General features: G+C 42.0%; 1 protein-coding gene across 8 annotated transcripts in view; it reads right to left on the minus strand.

The window, feature by feature from the left end:
* Nucleotides 1–18854, minus strand: part of ADGRL3 (adhesion G protein-coupled receptor L3) — a 517783-nt gene that overhangs the window by 78536 nt on the left and 420393 nt on the right. For 7 of the 8 annotated variants that reach the window (XM_064450191.1, XM_064450192.1, XM_064450188.1 and 4 more), the window contains 3 exons: nt 15882–15920; nt 2765–2948; nt 1828–1950 (listed from right to left, as the gene is read on the minus strand). In XM_064450191.1, coding sequence (XP_064306261.1) covers nt 1828–1950; nt 2765–2948; nt 15882–15920 — 346 coding nt within the window. The remainder of the gene's footprint in view (nt 1–1827; nt 1951–2764; nt 2949–15881; nt 15921–18854) is intronic. The other variant, XM_064450189.1, reaches the window with a different exon arrangement.

An 18854-nucleotide genomic window follows, 5' to 3' on the forward strand; every position in this document is an offset into this window, starting at 1 on the left:
CAAACAGATCGTTAGAAGACAGAGAAGGTGGATTTATTTTTGGCATCAGTGGGTGTAACTGGCTCCAGAGAAAAGAGGCCAGGTGGCCCATTTCCCACCTGACATAACACTTCATTCTCCAGGCTATGCTTGGAAACATGTTTCGTTCTGGCCTGTCGCACAGATGCGGTATGAAACCATAATTTAGTTTGTTAATAAATTAAGACTACCTCAGAAAAGCATGGGGACAAACATGGGAGAAGGAATCCAAAACTATCCAGCACAATTCCAATCTCACATGAAGGGTAAAACAAAATTGCAGAAATTTCATTAAAACTATATATATTTTTTTTCTTAATTTGCCAATCAGAGATTCCCTCTTCCACAAAAAAAAAAACCACAACCAAAACAAAACACTAAAAACCCCAACAAACCAAACACCATTAGGGAGCCTGCAGAAAACCCAGGCTACCAGCCAATTGTTTTTATCTGAAACCATCCAGTTTGGCTGCTTCTTTGCATGTTACTTTGCAGACTATAAATAAGAATTGAATGTGATTAGTTTGCCTTTATATGCGTTAATTGTGGGGAGGTATTTTTTTGTTTCTAAGGGAATCACCCCAGCTTCTGAGGGAGGTGAAGCGCACTGATGACTCTGAAGGTCCCTCCCAACCTAAATCCTTCTATGACAATTTTATTTCTAGCTCTGGTGACCTCCAGGTGGGTGCTAAGCTGGTGTAAATCGATGGGGCTCTCCTGATTTGACAAGAACTTCAGCGATCCCATGCTTAGAAATACATACTTCCCCTTCCTCACTGCCAACAGAATTTCCTTTTCCCTACGAATCTCCAGAGCCTGCTAGCAGAGCAAAACTCCTGCTCCACTGGAGCTTTGCTACACGTCTCGGGTTTTACACCGCCTCTGAAAGAAAAACTTATCTTCAAATCCTACATGCAAAGGTCCCAAACCCCACCAAGGAAGCCAATGGCAAAACTTTCTTTCTGAACCACCAGACCAAACTTTCTCAACAGTTGTCGGAAATTTTTGGCAGTTTTAACGCGTCTGGTCTAGCTGTAATACTGCCCTGTCACTCCATGTTTTGCCTGCAGTGATCAAAGCCCATACTAGAGTGCCTTCCCCCTGCACATAGGTTAAATTTTAAAGGAACTCAGAAACAGGAGCATGTTAGGCCCAATAGTAGAAAGCCTGGGAGTTTGAAGTTGGTCGAGCGGGGCTGTAGAGATCAACAAACATGTCTGCTCAAATTCCTGCTCTGGAAATAAATGGCTTGGCAGTATGAAGACCATTCACATATAACATCATATTTAATTTATGGTATATCAGGAGGTTCATAAGCTTCAGAGAGAATAGCACTGAAGATTTAGACTCATAACAGTTAATCAACCTTTTCAGCCATGTTGGCTCATTATTAATATTTACAACTATTATTTCTTCCCTCTCCCTTTTCAGATATTTGTATAGTGTCCCACTGTGAAGCAGTTTACTCAAACAAGCCTCTTACCTCATCTGAAGCCTCCTACTGCAGGCAGCAGTAGTTAAAAGCACTTCTCTGGGCTCAGCGCTGTGCCCCAACAGCTACATCATTTAAGGATCTGATGCATTTTTACCAGCATGTAATACTTTTGAAGGCTGTGAGTCACTTAGCAATGTACTACATTCCCAGTCAGCCAACTTAGCTTGCAGTCAAGAGCATGATCAACTGATGCTACTGTTAATTTAAATGTCAACATAGCTATTAGTACTACACTTACAACGGGTAAAACATGAAACAATGCCTAAAGCATGACTGATTCATGAGGCCAGCATGGCTGGAGGTGCTGGACCTACCATTTCGACCATTTTGTTTCAAGGTATTTGCTGACAGTTGAATAGCGCTCCCGTGGCCCATGTTCTGGGGAAACTTCAGATCTTCCAGATTCCCGTCTGTGCTTAGTCTTGCAACTTCCAGCTCTGTTTGCAAGAGAGACCGACACTAAGAAAAATCTCTACCAAAATAATCTTCGACACAATACTTCAAAGCTACAAAATGGTGTTCCAGACCATCTGAGAGCAGCGGAATTGATTTATAATGTTTCATGCTAGACTCTGTTCGGGCTCCTATTTCTTTTTAAATCTTTGCCTAGAAGAAGTTTTAAATTTAATTAAAAAAAAAAAAAGTAAATAAATTTTACTCGCTGTGGAAGACAAAAGACAACCAGTTCTTGTAAACAAGAACCTCAGGATATTAAGGACAATGGTTAAAATGAAAATCTGAAAATGCTCGTTCTTTGCCACTGGCAATTGGTACTTTTTGTAAATGTTATCAGTGCTCTGGATCTGTATTCATGGAAATAGAAAGAAGAGTTGTTCTCATTTTACATATGCACAGTGGGAGCACTGGTGCTTTCCATCATGCTTGTTTTTTAATTAAAATCAACAATCAGCCAAATAAAGACACAAATTTGTATGAAATGAAACACAATTGCATTACGATGAACAATCTCCCTGTGAAGCAGTGCTCTCATTGCTCTCGCATAGAGTTTGCCCTCAAAGCCAGGAGTAATAAAGGCAGGTTAGGTGCTCATTTTCCATGGGATTTCAGGGTAGAGAGCTGTCTTATTTCTTTAGGCTTTTTTGGAAAGACTTTTAACTCCTTCAGACAAAGGGCCAAGACATATCTAACAAATTGCTCTCCAGTTAATCTAGGGGTCAAGACCAAAGCCAGGTTTCCCAGCCTTTACTCTCCCTCTGGCTGCTCTCGGTATTTATGGGATCTGTCCCTTACGGATGTTGTCAGTGTTTTCCCGGACGATGTCTGTCTTCAGCAGGTTATCAGCCAGCACGAAGGCACTGTCCTCCACGGTGTCAAGTAATTTGGTGGCTGCGCGCTGCTGTTCACTTGCATTCAGGTCCCTCCACGCATTCAGAGCCTGTGGCTGCAGGAGGTTGTTCACCGTCTCCACCATGGCCTGCAAGGGAGAGGCACTGAGTGAGAAAGGGCTGTAGTGAACCTAAGGCACCATTGAGACCTCTGACCTATGCTCAGTCCCATCCTCTTTTTCCCTACCCCTTGGGGCAGTCTGCAGTGGAGCTAGGCAACATTTACCCCATCAGACAGGAGAAGGAGGAAATGCTGATTTTATTACAAATGCAGGCTGGGAAAGCACTTTTCTGCCTCTTGATCAGCAGTCTGGGCTTGGAATAAGAAGGAATTAGGCGTTGGGGGGCACGGACAGAGGGGAGATGAGGAAATCATTAAGGTAACATGCAGAAAATAGATTTCAAAACCCATCTGTGAAGCAGGTTGCTGCCACCTGCAGCACCAGAATTCAAGAGCAGGGCTGGGGCACACAAGGAAGGTATTTAGTATCTGCAAGGACTACACTCCTTAGAGTGTTTCCCACCACATAACTTCTGGCAGACAGTCATGAAGACACAGAGATAGCTGAGCTACGCCACTTCATCCAGAGAAGCAGCAGGTGCCTGTGGAGATTTAGTTAAGACACTAAATTTCAAATCACTCCATTCAGGAAGGAGTCAGCCTTGCAGTAGCAACTTCAGCCCCTCCTGCGGTGCACCTTCTGCCCTGGGCTGCCAGGCACAAAGAGCTCTCCCATGGAGAACTTTCCACAGGTTAATCTGGATGCACATCCAGGATCACACGAAACTGCGCTGGCCTCCTGATTGCAGAATTACAGTAGAGTCTACCCAACCTGAAGGTTTTGCTCAACCTAAAACCCCCGCTTAGTTACTAACCAAAGCTAACTCAACTACTTTCCAGGTAACATTTTTCAAATGAGACCAGCTGTACCAGTTGTGTAGAACTGAGGAACAGGGAAAAAAAAAACAAACGTACTTTGATCATGCTTTCTTCTGCTGGTTAGTGTCTTGCCACCAGGCAGGCCTGCCCCACAAACACACACCTCCATTGCCAGCTAACGCTGACTGCAGAACCCAACTTTCCCTTTGAGATGAAGTTGCCATCCTTAACAATTTTCTGTACACTGAACATGTAGGCATCAAACTCACACCTCTGGTTTGCAAGGCAAGGACAGTCCCATGGGATTTCAACATGTTGCAAGCCTAAAGGATCCCCCATGGGCTCACTTTCATGGAAATACTTCAGTATTTACTCCTGACAGTGTTTCTAAACACACCTGTACAATATGACGTGTGAAAAGAAGATATGCCATGGCCCGTTCTTCAGCAGAGCCCTCAGGAAGAGTGTTACAACAGCAACACATGGCACAGAGAGTGCAGGGCATCCTGACTCACCAGTCATAGTCAGATTCAAACGTGCAATGGAAGAATATAATCACATCAAACCAGAATTTGATTTTACTGCTATATCCAGGTGACCTTCAAAAAAAAATTTCAATTACAGCATGGCTCAAAGAGAAGCAAAGGCAGCTAGACCTGCCACTGCTGGTGCTTTTAATCCCAGCGAAGACATCTCACTGAGATATTGCCATGTGCATCTTCATCCTAAATGTCCTTGAGGTTGGAAGGTTTCTCATACCACCATGGTTCCTATTGGACGACTCTGCCAGAATCGGGCTCTTCTGACAGGACAAAGCTCTTACTCTCCAACCTACATTTATTCATGGTCAATTAACTCATTTGTTCTTGTGCCAAAAGTCTCCTGTACCTTAAACAGATCTTCTCCTCCCTGGCAGATAGTGCTCTGGTCCCTTGATTAATAGACAACATTTCTCCTGAGCCTCACAGCTTAGTTTCCCAAAGTATGAAGTAACCCATGCTTCAACCACTGAAGCAAAACGAAATGACTGAAAATTTTGTCCTCTAGTGCTACTGCAAAAAAAAAATAATATCTTTTTGCTGTCAAGCCTTTACAATCCAGGACTAGAATCCCTTTCTCATTTGCTGGTAAGTGGAACTTACTAATCATAAATCAATTTCTTAAACTGATTATTAAGCTGATTTTCCTAAATAGTCTAAAAATCATCTTAACACATTTAATATGTGCACACAAAAAGATGTTTGACTTTAATAGCCAAGAAGAAATACTAAAAATCCATAGGATTTAAATGGGGTTTTTTCAGTGTTTTAAAATCTGGAAGACTGATCTCTGTAGCTCTTAATAAAATTCTGTAGTTTACTTTGGTAGCTTGTCTCTTTACAGGAAAAAAGTAGGTAGTATGCTTTTCCAGTGACCAGAAAGCTTGACTGTTTTGCTGTGTAAGTTCTACACCACAGGGTGTTTTCTTGCAAAGATCTATAATGAACAGAAAGCAGAAAATTAGGATTTTTCTTCCCTTTCAATGTTATCACGCAGACTACAATTTGCCTTATTCCATTTAGCTCAGCTACTAATGGTGTCTTTAAATCTCTGCTAAAACAACATCCTGGATACTTTTATCAATATCTGAATGGTAGAAAGAATCTTTGCAGCAGTTCCAGCTCCTGGCTCTGGATGGAAAGGTAATGCCTATTTGTCAAAACATGAAACATATGTCAAAATATTTGTGTTACGGTGAAACATCTGCTGCAAAGATTTTTTGCCAGCAAAATTATTTCAACTAATGCATTTTTTATTTTTTAATTTTTTTAAATGTGTGTGCATGCAAAGGTTGAGGGAGAACACCAATTAGGCCTAATGTGCCACTTCCTGCACAGTGGGTACTCCCCACCCAATGGACGCGGTGCTGATAAGCATCCATCTGCTTGAAGTCACTAACCTGAAACCAGCCACTTCAAATCACTTTTGATCTGGGATCTGGCACAAAAGGCCCAGAAAGATTTCCAAGGACTTTGGGTCACGTCCTTCGTGTCTGTCTGAACAAAGCTGGTAGACTGTCTTCATTGGCATTACATACGAGATGAATTTAGTCCATAGCGTTTCCTAGAGGGTCACTCCTCTCACCTGTCTCAGTGCATTAATCAAGTGTTCCCCACACTATATTTCTGAGTGCAGCCCTTAATTATGGCTGAGTGCTGCTGGCTGAAGCCAAGGAGATGAGGTGCTAATGAATGTTTGCATTTTGGACAGGAGCTGAGGCAGGTGTTTAAATGAAACAAAACAGCTGTTAAAGCAACAGTGTCTCTTGAGACAGAGATGTCAATTGGCAAAAGTTGGGCAAGGGAGCGGGAACTGTGGGAAGGCAGGCATAGGGACGAGGATCGGCCTGTGTCTTTGCATTTAAACTGAGCCGTCATGGTTTAGGTGGGTTTGGCACCTGTTCCAGTGACTTTGTGGTCTAATGAAGCTGCAGCATAGGAGAAGCAGCAAAGCCCAGCTCAACAGAAAAGCCTCTCAGTGACCAGTGGAAGGAGGGTTAGCCTTGACGGAGGACCTTTGAAATGAAGAAGGCATGAGATAGGTGTGCTTGCGAGCTGATGGCAATATAGGTGATCCTGATGATGGCATGATAGGTGACCCTGATCCTTGGTGATCCTGATAAAGGTGTGGACTTTCAAAGGGAGCTAGGAAAGTTCTTCCAAGAACTTAACTTCAAGAATTTAACATGCATCCAAGTTGGGAGCCCAGATGCCCTCCAGTTTCTCTCTTCACTGAAAGTAGAAGGAACTACAGCAAATATTATCCCCATTTAGGTGCCCAAAGTCATGTGAGATTAATCCCATCCCTGAAGAACCCAACATCTATTAAAGGATGCTGCATGTCCACCTCACTGAAGACTCTTGTCCTTGCTTCCCAAGCTAAAGGACTTCCTCTGCTGTGGTTTTCTTCTCTTCTCTTCCCTTCCCTTGCCTGATCCCTCTTCTAAATGCAGCTCAACAGGGTGAACAATTTCCAAAGCACTCTTGTGAGCCTCATGCAAAATGAAAATGTGGAGTTTGAAGCCAAAACATACAGCAACATCACCCACAACATGGCACCAAACCAATGCCATGGTTGCTGGGACTTAATGAATAGACAAGCAGAAGGACACATATGTCCAGGGAGAAGGACAAAAGTAACTCAAATGACATAAAGGGGAGGCTTTCACAAGGCATAGCTTGCTTGTTTGTAGCCTAAGATCAAACAAGGGAAGAAGGGCACGGCAGAAGGGAGCCAAGAAAAAGAGTTTCCATCTGCCTGTCTATGCCGAGATATGTAGGTGTAGCTGTATGCTGCCTGTAATGTCAGGGTACATATACATGCAAAGCCAAACTGCCTAAATACAAGCCCATAAAGAGCAATCATCCTGGATCAGAGAATATTAGACTCAGTGGACCTTTCATATCTCCAGCAGTGGCTACAACTGGACATCGAGAGAAGAGCAACAAGATGCCAAATAGAAGACAAATCCCATTATGGTGATCCCTTTCATTATGTGGTTATATAGCACCACAGAGTGTACATTCAATGTAAATAAATGTTAATAAATTGCAGAGAGAGATTTTTTTCCCCAAATAAGGGCATATGCTCATGGTTTCTTGATCTTCTCCTGAGGTTACCAAACAGAAAAAAATGTAAACCTTATTTCTCAGACACTTACAAATTGGTATTAAAAAAATGTCTTGTCAAAAGCAACTAATTAGGAGTCTTACAGTAATTATACATTACTAAAAGGCCAGTCGTACATATCCCATTGACTTCATTTGTGACAGCTACTTTGTTCCGTAAAACTGAATTTTGCTTGTTCATCTATTTTTATCTTCTCCCCCCCTAGAAATGTCTGGTGAGAATATCTGGTTATGTGACACACAGCTTAAACCTAGAAGGGGAGTATATATATCCAGTGGTACCACCATACCAACATCCACGGCACTGCTTTTTGACAAACAGACTCTGTAATATAAAATCTGTCTTTAATTGGGAGTTAACACTGGAAATCACTAAGAGATGTTAGACGTACTCAACTCATTACCAAATTTGGGACCAGACTGCATTGTGCTATGGTGCTTAAACACAGCAACCCTAACCTTCGAAAACCAGCAGCTCTCCTAGAGTTAGGACCTCTCCAAACCTTTATTGTTCTTTTTGGCCTCTCGCCGAGCAGCTGATGGAAGAACAAAAACCCCAAACAAACTTATGACTAGAGAAAATACTGCTTCATGGCAAGTGACTACCAGCAGGCCCTACAGGGAATATTGGCTGAAATCTTCAGCTGAGTAATTTTCAAATATGCAGTTTGCCCTTCTTTACAAAGAAGCACCTCCTTAAGAGAACACTGAACACAATGTATACATTATTTTGCATGGAACCCACATCAAGGTCTTACCTCCTATAGCAGCTTTGGAAGAATGAGGACAGTGGCACAGGGCATTATAACACCACTTTTGCAATAACATCTCTAATTAAAATATGTGCATTTTATAACTTCTAAAGCCCTGTCTCACACTGCTAACACTTGTCTTCCTTGATCTTACAGGAATATTTCATGCATTGCACTTTCAAAAATTGGGACAGAAGGAGCTACACCAGCTTTGCATCAGTAGACTAAAATCATGGCTGGTGCATGAAACAAGCAGTGCTTGTACAGCTACCCCTGTACCAAAGGTGTTTGCTTGCACAGCCTCATTGAAAAAGGTTTTCTCACCATTTCTGAGAACAGCAGTGCTAAGACTGTAAGGGTGCAATCACACAGGCACACCCTCAGGCCATGCTTACAGCCTGGTCTCCAGGTACTGCTCCAAAACAAGTGCATCATCATCTTTATTTGAAGCATGCAAAAACATTAGTAGCCCACCTTTTAATAGCAGTTTGAGGTTTTATGGCAAATCAGCAGAGAAAAAAAAGCACACAAACCCTTTCAGGTGCACAGTGCACAGTGAAAATGAAAAACCCATCAGGAAGCAGATGCACTGAAATGTGGATATGGGTCAATGGTCACAACGTCATGTTTCTTTCTTTTTCCCTTTTTCCTACTGGAAGGTGGTGGTACTTTAAAAAAGCTCAACTGCTTCTTTGCTCAAGAACAGCTGGTTTTGCTCTGTATTCATATGAAACACCCAGTGCTAAAACAAAACGTTTTCTTAAGCTATCAATATTTGCAAGCCTCCAAACTAATTGAGTTAAAGGCACAATCAATGCCATTGATGGCAAGTTCTGCTGGAAGTTGTGTGATTCTTGCCTCTGGCCAGAAAAAGCACCAGTACAAGAGAAACTCCTATTAACACTGAAAGAACCTGATGGAGCCACAATGGGCCCTTTGGAGAAGAGGACCAGCATGAAAGCATAGACCTGAGCAGGCGCGGAGCCGATTCTGTCAAGGTTACTCTGTTGAAAGGGACTAGCCCAGGAAATGACCTCTCTTTTTAGAGAGGCAAATGAACAGCGCCCCGATCCCACTACACAGGGGTCACTAATCAAACTGAACAGTCATCCACTCTGTGGGACTTCAGGTCATTTCTTCAGCTTCCTAAGCAAAGAAAATGTCATTTTGGCTAAATGATGGTGTTAAATCTTCTTAGCTGAAAAGTGTCTTCAAATCTGTCTGACAAGTACCTTCATCCCTGGATGGTTTTTTTCCTTGTCATTTATTCTTTTAATTCCAAATTAAAATTTATCTCTGGCTAAAGCATAAATAAGCACACTGCAGACAATTTCTTACTGGGAAGCCCAGCCACTGTCTAAGGCTTTTTACAAAGCAAAAAGGTCATCACAAAACAATTATAACATTCAATGAAATGGACAAACACATATTTAGATTGAAAGTAGCTGAACTGCAATGAATGCTTAAAAATAAATAAATCATTAGACTATCTATGGCTAATCTCCACTTCTGCCTTCAAAACTAAGCCAAAAACACTAGTTTACATCTAGTACCAGAGTGGTGATTGGCAACTGATGGTATCAGTTTTGGTGACCTAAGCCAAAACCTAGTACTCACAGCAAAGGCAAGAGGAGATCTTCCCCTGACATTGCAGAGGAATTTCTAAAATTGTTCCACAGATTGAGAGCGAATGCTCTCAAGAAGGAGCATGCAACCTTCTCTCTTCAACTCTACAGCAAATGTTTATGCTGTGTCTATAGAAACTGTACTAACTCAGAAATGGCCTGAAGTCCCCTTCCCTGGAGACATTCAAACCCCACCTGGATGCGTTCCTGTGCCCCCTGCTCTGGGTGCCCCTGCTCAAGCAGGGGGGTTGGATAAGACGGTCTCCAGAGGCCCCTTCCAACCCCTGCCATTCTGTGATTCTGTGAATTTCAGCAGCACTGAGAACTTACTGCAGTGAGAAGAAAGGCACTGACCTTCCTTAAAATGAGGCCATCTACAAAATGCTTAACTATGGCACTAATGGTCTTGCACTAGGCATGCAAGGTTTGCAATCCTGGCCTTGAACTACCAATAATCTCCTAACGGAAGCACACAAAAAATTAGGAGATCTGAGAAATAAAAGAAGGTTACAAATTACAGGTTATGGTTTTGCTTTGCTTAGTATATGAAGAAGAATATTTTAAGGTCAGAAGGCACCTGTAGGACTGAAATAAAAGAAATTGATTGGGATGAAGGAAATAACATATGATCTACTTCATCTAATGAGATCTTCCCTGAAGAATAAGCCGAGAACTGCATTTATGAATCACCTGTATTTGCTTCCCTACTGTTTGGGATTTGAGACTATACAAGCAACTGCTAGAGTAATTACACTGGGGAAGTGAACAAAGCTGTAGCAAGAAAGGAAAATGGCTTGCAAACAAGAAATGCCTCTTGGACAGAATATCCATAGCCTTCAAGGGAACTCCTAGGGAGTATGTCAGACTCATTCTTTCCTCCAACGGTCCAAATCAAAGGGACATAATCACTGACCTCTACAGCAATCTATATTGAGATTTTTTACCAGTGCCACCAGATTTCAGGGCTGAGTCAGCCTAAAGTAGAGAATGAGCACATAGCGATGCAGGAGATGCTAGATTTTTTCCTCAGTTTTGCTATGCTGCTTGTGGGCACATAATCATAGGTGTAGCTCAGTTGTACGTAGAGGAATATGTGGTCACCTTCCTTTTTAAAATTTATGCAAAGAATTTCGCAGTCCAGTGACAAACCCAAAGCTGCTGCTTTGATCCTCCTCTCCCCTAACAACGGGCTCACCGCGGCAGAAACATGCAGGGTGGGGATTTCTAGTTTCACTCTTGCTGACACAAATCAAGTGCAGGTTTCTCAAGCTGTGAAGTATATTAAGTTCACAGAGTTTTAACAAAGGGCTACCAAACTGCAGAACCCCGCTGTGAGTCACACTTCTTTCAGATGTCCTTTTAATTATATTAAATGAAAGTTTGGGGCACTTTGACGCTGATAGGCAAACATCTCGATCTCTTGAAAGAGCTGCTAAAATTACTCCCTGTAGCTATAGTTAATATATGACATTGTATGCACACTGCTAGCCAATTTATTCCAGCCACTTTAACAATGATACCTCGCCTGACACACCGCACAGAATAGCATCAGGAGTCAAGCAATGCGCAAATCATTAGAGGACTCTGAAAGTTGTTTGACATGCACTGCAGAGCGCTTTGTCATACAGCCAATTAAGTGACCAAACAAGGAACTTGAAAATCCTCATTAATTTACCCCTTTCTATATAAATGGGGGTTAGAGTCTTTCTTGTCACAGGCACAACAAGAACACAAGGTAACGCAGCATAATTCAATTTACGCTCCCTCTCAGAGCTACAACTTTCTTTCGTTTAGTCTTCACGGAAGTTGGGACCAGCCATGCAAGCAAGAGAGAAGTGGGACAAACAGAATTAATCCACTTTAAATAGTACTGGCTAAGTCCCAGATGCACCTTTTATCTGCTGAGAGCTACTAGGTTAGCTAAGAAAAAAAAAGTCTCTTCTACTCAACTTTAAACTTAATGCCTTGAATCCTCTGAGGAAAGCCTTTCATTTTTTTGCTTAGTACAGCAATTCAAACAGCCCATGTTACAAACATAAAGCATTCAGAAAACTTCCAGGAAAATCAGGAGGACAACTCTGACTGCAACCGGCCACCACTGTGTGATACCTGGAACTCGCCAGCAGCTCAGCACCACCTTCATCAGCACTTCCAATGACACATGCACACAGAAGCTCTTGTGATCTTCACGGAGCAGGTGGCACCTCCCTAATCTTTGCCATTTGCTGTACAGACAAGCCCAGAATTACAAAACAGGGCAAGCTGATTTACAGGAGAGCCTGCAGGATAGCAGGGACCAGAGCAGCAAACACCACCAGACCAGGAAAACGTTGCAAAAGCAATGCTCTGCTGCTTCCTTCCACCCTTCCCACAAAGCTGCCACTCAGGCTATCGTATTCATCAGCCTCCAGCTTTGAAGCCAATGAGACTGGCTTTAAAAAATAAAAAGAACAAAAAGAATGGAACACTGTGAAGTTTCTGTGTTCCGGGATCTCCATCTCAAACACAGCACACAGTTTCACTTGGGAAGAGGCTGTTGGCTGTCACTACAGGGAAAGGCATCGGCCTCATGATGCCCCAGAGCTCCAGCCCATAAATCCAAGTGAAGCAAGGAGGTGAGCTCAGATTTTGCAGTCAGGTGCACACATGTGGTAAAAAGACTTTACATGCCCAGGCATGGTCTGAGCCTTTATTAAAGCTTGTGTTTCCATCTACTAAATCTTAAAGCAAAATTCTCTAATTTTTTTCCCTATGTTTAAGTTTTCCGTGTTAATATGGCCTCACTTACTGCAGTAACTGAGCACTCAGCCTTTTTAAAATTTTTTTCTTTACTACCCCACTTCCATTCCCAGAGGCCAGGGGAATTGTACCCATGGCATTTTAAGTTGGGAAGCTGAGAAACAGTGAGAACATGCCACTTGCTGAAGGGCATGATAAAAAACTGTAACACCAAACCCAGTTTCACAACCCACAAGACAAACGTTTTGAGTTTTCTACAATTCCAGTGCTTCAGTTTAAGGAGAAAAGCCTTTGGAAACTGAACAAGTATCAATTCTGAAAAAAACTATGGAAAATTCATATTGGCTTACGTCATGCATCAGTCACCAAACGAAGCTATGCTCATCAAATGCGTCACCCATTGTGACTCATTCTCCCACACAATGACTTTTCCATCCCTTTCCCAAAATAGAGAACACTGCACTGCAGAAAGATGGCCATGAGAGATGTAGAACTCTGCTTTCCAAAAAGCCATGGATCAGGTCCAAGCGCTCCTTAGCACCTTTCCAAGGCTAGTCACTTCATCCATCTTGGGTATCCACCTTGGTCAGCTCAGCCTAAGTTGACTCTCAGTATCATGAGTTAAAGCCCATGTCTCAGTTTCTTAAATATCACCATGATTGAAAAAAAAATCCCAGCAATTGCCAGATCAATATATTAATATGCATTTATCACATCACCTGTCGTGTTGGTTCTTCTTGGGTTTTTGAGACAAAAATGATCATTTAACAGCAGCATTTGTAACCTCTAACTCCAGTAAATAAAATCCCTGAGCTTTTAACTCAACAAATATTGTGACACAGCACAAATTAAATCAATATGTTTTAATTTACCCAGACAGATGAGATGATAATCTGATGCAGCATTCCCAGTCTCACATTTGAATAACTCTCAAAATTTCCAGATGTGTTTTACATATTTATTTATATTCATTTATTTGGGATCAAGAGGACTTTACACCCAAAACGCTACAGGGGAGATGTCATGTTTACTTAGATTTGTCAGCCCAAAGAAGACAGACTGATTTTAGCAATTATGATCTCAGGTCACTCTCCTTCTCCCCAAAATCCACATTTTACCAATTGCACTTTTGACATTTAAAATTGCTGAACATCTCTCACATAAACTTGGTACCGTACTTTCCTTTGTCTAGGGAGCACAGGACTGAAGGTACACTTCCAGCCCTGTGAGCCAAATTCAGCCATGGATGCCTTTCACAATAATGGGATCGGCACAAGGGGATCATGTCACCAAGGCTGAAAACTCTATTTCTCTGCCGTCAGCGGCATATTTCCCAGTGACTTCCCATCTCCCACTGAATTCACAAAGTCCAGGATTTCAATGTTTAAGATTTGTTGAAAAATGTCTGCTAAATTGACTTAGCCAGCCCAGACATTTTGCTGCCTGGTAAAGGATAAGTGGCCTGTAACAGGAATATCTGCAGTCACTTTTAATTGCTATTACAGACAAACTCTCCCTCACAAGATTTTTGATGACTTTAGCTACATGATTTTCCAAATGGAAACATACTGCATGAAAATATGTCCAGATACATTACTTTACCTCTTTACAAAACAAAGCAGAGCTGGAGAGGTTCAGTTAGGTCATCTAATTTATTCTTCCAGCCCTCCATTACAGGACTGTCCTCTTCAACATATTTACCAGCTTTGTCCATAGTTATACTAAACAGCTCAGGCAATGAGCTTTCATTGGTTTTTCTCTACTAAAGAGGTAGGCGCATGATTAATGTTTAAACACACAAGTAGCCTTCCCAAGTGAAAGGGAAGAAGTCCTTGAAATTAAGGGTAAAATGAAGTTTGTGCAGAATATTCGGGCTTTATTCTACCAATGCCAGGCTTTCTGTAGAGTATATTAAACTCGCTATTCACTGCTGTTTGAAAGAAGACACAAAGACCAGGAGCATGCATCATCTCTGTAGAGTACGCCCATGTAGCCTGTGGAAAGGACAACTATAGGCTAGGTAGCACCCAAGGTCCCCGACAGAATTGTGTGGTCCATGGTCAAACAAGCTCCACTACGTTTCCAGCAGACAAGATAGCTAGCTTGGGAGCGAGCGTTGCACTGTAAACTTTCTTAAATTCCTTCAAAAGCTAGTTACTTTCTCTGGGAACTTAAGAGAATTCACTCCAGACAAGAGACATGTAACTCCATAACTCATCTTTATCCATTAATGTATATAGAAGGGAAAAGGTGACTTTCTCTCATGACCATATCTAAAGGGAAGACAGACAGCCTACCAGCACAGAGGGGTACTGTTTTATTTTTAATGTCCTAGAAATCTAAACCATCTAATCCCACACGCTAAATGAAATTTGTGCTCACAAAATAAAGTCAATACCAACTGTAGGAAGTTTAATTTTGCAGGAAAATTCAGGTATAGGCAGCCCCCTCCTGAAACATGGGGTTAATTTTTACAGCTCTGCATGTCATACATACACATATAAATAATGATCAACCACCCATAAATACAACATCAATGTTCATAAGCACAAGAGAGAAATTAGAAGGTAGAACGTTCACATTTCTTAAAGCAGCATTAACTCACCCATAGTATACAGGTTTATATAAAAGTAGTTGGAGCAAATGCTATAAGGCAAGGTGACAGGATAAATAACATAGCCTGAGGCCTCATTCTTGAAAAGCCTACTAGCGGGTCTTTCCAAAACACTAGGGCTTGACTGTGTTCACGTAAAACACAATGTAATCCTACAAAATTCGGGCCACAGCTGGGTAAACTTTGTGGGACTTTCTATTCCTAATCCTATATTTAGTTTGCAGCACCCTCCTTCTTCCTACCTCCCTCTGCAAGGATACTTTGCCTTTCATTATGATCCTACCTCCTCCCTCATGCCGATTGTTACCGTTTCAAATTGTTCCTAAATTTGCAAGCATAAGAGGGGAAGAAAGAAAACTAAGGAAATGCAGGCAGCATTTACATGAGTGACATGCCGCAAGTGAAACCCAGCTGGTTTGGAGACACCTTTGTGAGCAGGAGTTTTGCATTCTTGCACTCATCCATACTGTCCTGCTTCTTCTGATAGCTGGATGAGTCTTCTCAGATCTCCCCTGTGGTTTTTCCCACTTTCTGGTTCAGAGATTTTGCCCCAAACTTTTGTGAAGTCTGAGAGCAACTGGGCAGGTGGGGGGAGGTAAAGAATGAGATTATTATCCTGTAACCTTAACCTTAGAACTTGCTGCCACAAAGATGGCAATAATCCGATTATTCACAGAGACAAGACCCACTTCACAGTCATTCAGTCAAACAACTGGACAAGTGTATTAAAAACACAAGAAATACCTGGACATAGGCCCTGCAAGAGCGCTCCCTTTTCTGAAGCTGAGTCCATAAAGACAGCAGATTAAAGACGGAATAGAAAAAACAAGTTAGTGACAGAACAAGGGAAAAAAAATTGAAGAAAACGCCCATGAAAAAAACCTGATTTCTCTCTTAAACAGCTCCTGAAAACCAACCAAACGAAAGGAAGCATGCAAGTTAGGCAGCAGTGGAAGGCTGGAAGGACTGGCTCCAGAAATACAGGTTAGTCCTTTTTCCATGAAGTAAAGCACAGACCAGCAACTTTGCAAGAGCAGCTGTTAGATGGTAGGAGTCACTGAAGTCAAGTAGAGATGCTCAAGAGATGATGTTTTGCTTACAGCTTGGAGATCGCACATGATATTTCCGCACCAAACAAGGCTGGAAAGAATGGGGCTGACGGTTGTTTACATAAGAGGGGTGTGGGATCTGCAGTCAAACAGTGCTGATGGCACAGTGAGGTATAAACCAAGCTTTGGATAAGCAGAACCAGTTCCAGGGAGCAAGATGCATGCGGGACTGTATCCTGATACAGGATGGACCTGTACAGACCCATCCTGATACGCCTGCTCAGGTCTCTGGCTCGAGGTAAAACCTACAGTGCTCCAGCTTCACCTATGTCAGCTTGCTTAAAGCCAGCTCAGGCACATGTCGAGTGTGATAACACATTGCACTAAAGGAGGGAGCATTGCCCAGGTGTCCTGGTAGAGTAAAGGGCCACTGAAGAGGATATAACAATGAAATGGGAATCAGATGTAATATTTCCAGCTGAGGCCATTCTCCCCCCTTTGGATTAAACTGCTTCTCCAGGAGTGCATTTTCGAGTCCTCTCACACCGAGTTGTACTTTCCTTTGTAATTCCTAGGCCTAAATGCTTTATATGCTAAATAGCATTTCCACAAAGTATCCCACCTTTTCTGTAGGAGCCACGTTTAGGGCTGTACCTTGATATGTACTTGCAAGCGTCTTGCCACCTGATAACGGTACCCTGTGTGTCACGAAATTCAAACAGGCACTTATCTATCTCCCCAGGACTTTGCAGGCAGTCTGCAGCAGTGAGCTAGAATTGGTAAGCTCTGCATTGGTGCAACCAAACCTTGCAAAATCAGGCTGCTGAGAGCCACTGGCTTGGCTGGGTTTGTTCTTGCTGAAGTGCCAGGGTTGAGAATTGCACATCAACAGAGATTTGGGGTAACTTGTGCTCTCAACTCAGCAGTGCAATACCATTAGTACAGCTGAGAGCCAAATTTGTCCCCAAGAGTTTTGAGGCTCTGAAATAAACAAAATAAACCTAGGTATCATGCAATGACTAATTTCAATTTCTAAGTCATCAATTTGTAACAGTAGAAATCTTCCTCTGGGTAAACTTGGTCAGTATAAAGACTTTACAGAAACAAATGGAGATCAAAGAAAGCCTTGCTGAAAATCACAGAGCTATCCACTCGGGGGTCTTGCCACACTGCAATAGAACAATTATTACCTTAATTAAGCCTGATTCAGTGGAAAGCATAAAGCTTTTAGTGACAGGAAAGTGGCTCCTGAAAGATGATGGCTTTTAAAAATTCTGATTATGCCAGTATATTTCAATCCATTGTACATCAGCTTGTTAAAAAAATAACCAAAAAACACACACAAAAAAAAAAACAAAACAAAAAACAACCCACAGAAAAAACCCAGTACAAAACAGCCCAGGTGATTACTTTCAGATGCCCAGCACATTTCCTTTAATGATTAAAAGAATATTCAATGGCTAGTGCTTACATTATTTCTTTTTTCTGACTAAACAGCACTAAGCAAAACTCTTTGCAAATTACTTTTTTCCTTTTTTTTTGCAAATACTCTTGATCAGTGAAGGGGAAAATGGAGCAGTAACTCTGCTGCCTTTTGTTTGCCCAATACTACTTCCAAGTTGAATTCATGCATTCTTAAATGAACACAGAGCAGTTGCTCTTCTAAAGAATTAAGTGGGGAATGAGAGCAAGTAAATTACCGAGCCTGTCATTTGGATCACTGACTCGCAACGCTGTTTTGCAGGACTCCACGTGGTCCAGAATTTTAATGTGGAGTGCAATTGATTTGTATGAGCTGCTTGTGCAAAGCTGATGGCGGTGGGGGTGGGGAACCTGCAAGGAGGACCCCAGGAGTGACAGCTGAGCTGAGGATCTCTGCCTCGCCCAGTCTTACCCTCCCCTCGGTAACTCATACCTGCCCTTGCGATACAACCCCATTTCAGGTAATTGAAACAAATATCAGAAGGTGGGATATAAAAAGATGAAAAATATGTGCTTGCAAAGCTGAAATGTCAAAATGTTGTGTGCAGCTAGGGCATATTCAGAAAAGCAAGCAGACTACAACCATGAAACCCGTTAGTAGGTGACATTAATCACTGGTTTTACCTGATATTGTCAGACATCATCATCATTTCAAACAAAGGATCATGGTATGATTATAACAAATAATGTTATGCTGATGTAACAGTTAATACAATTATTACCTACACTGTTATAAAATAGCTGGAAGCACTAATTAAAAGCATCAGTATAACCCAATTCACAGCACATGCAAAGCACATGAGATGCAGGACATCAATTCCCATGCAGCTGTAATCTTAAACAATCCAGAAGCCCTTTGCATTTAAAACAGCATTAGGTCTAAAACTTACAAGAAAACAGACAATGTTACTTCTCTGAAAAGTATTTCTCTTCAGAAGACACACAAAAAATTTCAGGCCTAGCTGGGATCTTTTATTCCCCATATAACCTTGGACCAAGTTCTGTTCTCACTTACATGGGTGCCAGGAATGCCAGAGGCAGCTACACAGCTGAGAATAAATTTCTGTGTCTTATTTTAACTGGGTGGCCAATACAACCACGTGCACATAGCCACAGGGTTCAGCTGCTCTTTGTTCTGGTGACCAGGCCCGCACAATTCACTGTCTGAATCCTATATAAGTCCTAT

Source organism: Phalacrocorax carbo, chromosome 4 (genome assembly GCF_963921805.1).
Source record: "Phalacrocorax carbo chromosome 4, bPhaCar2.1, whole genome shotgun sequence".
NCBI classification, from domain to species: domain Eukaryota; kingdom Metazoa; phylum Chordata; class Aves; order Suliformes; family Phalacrocoracidae; genus Phalacrocorax; species Phalacrocorax carbo.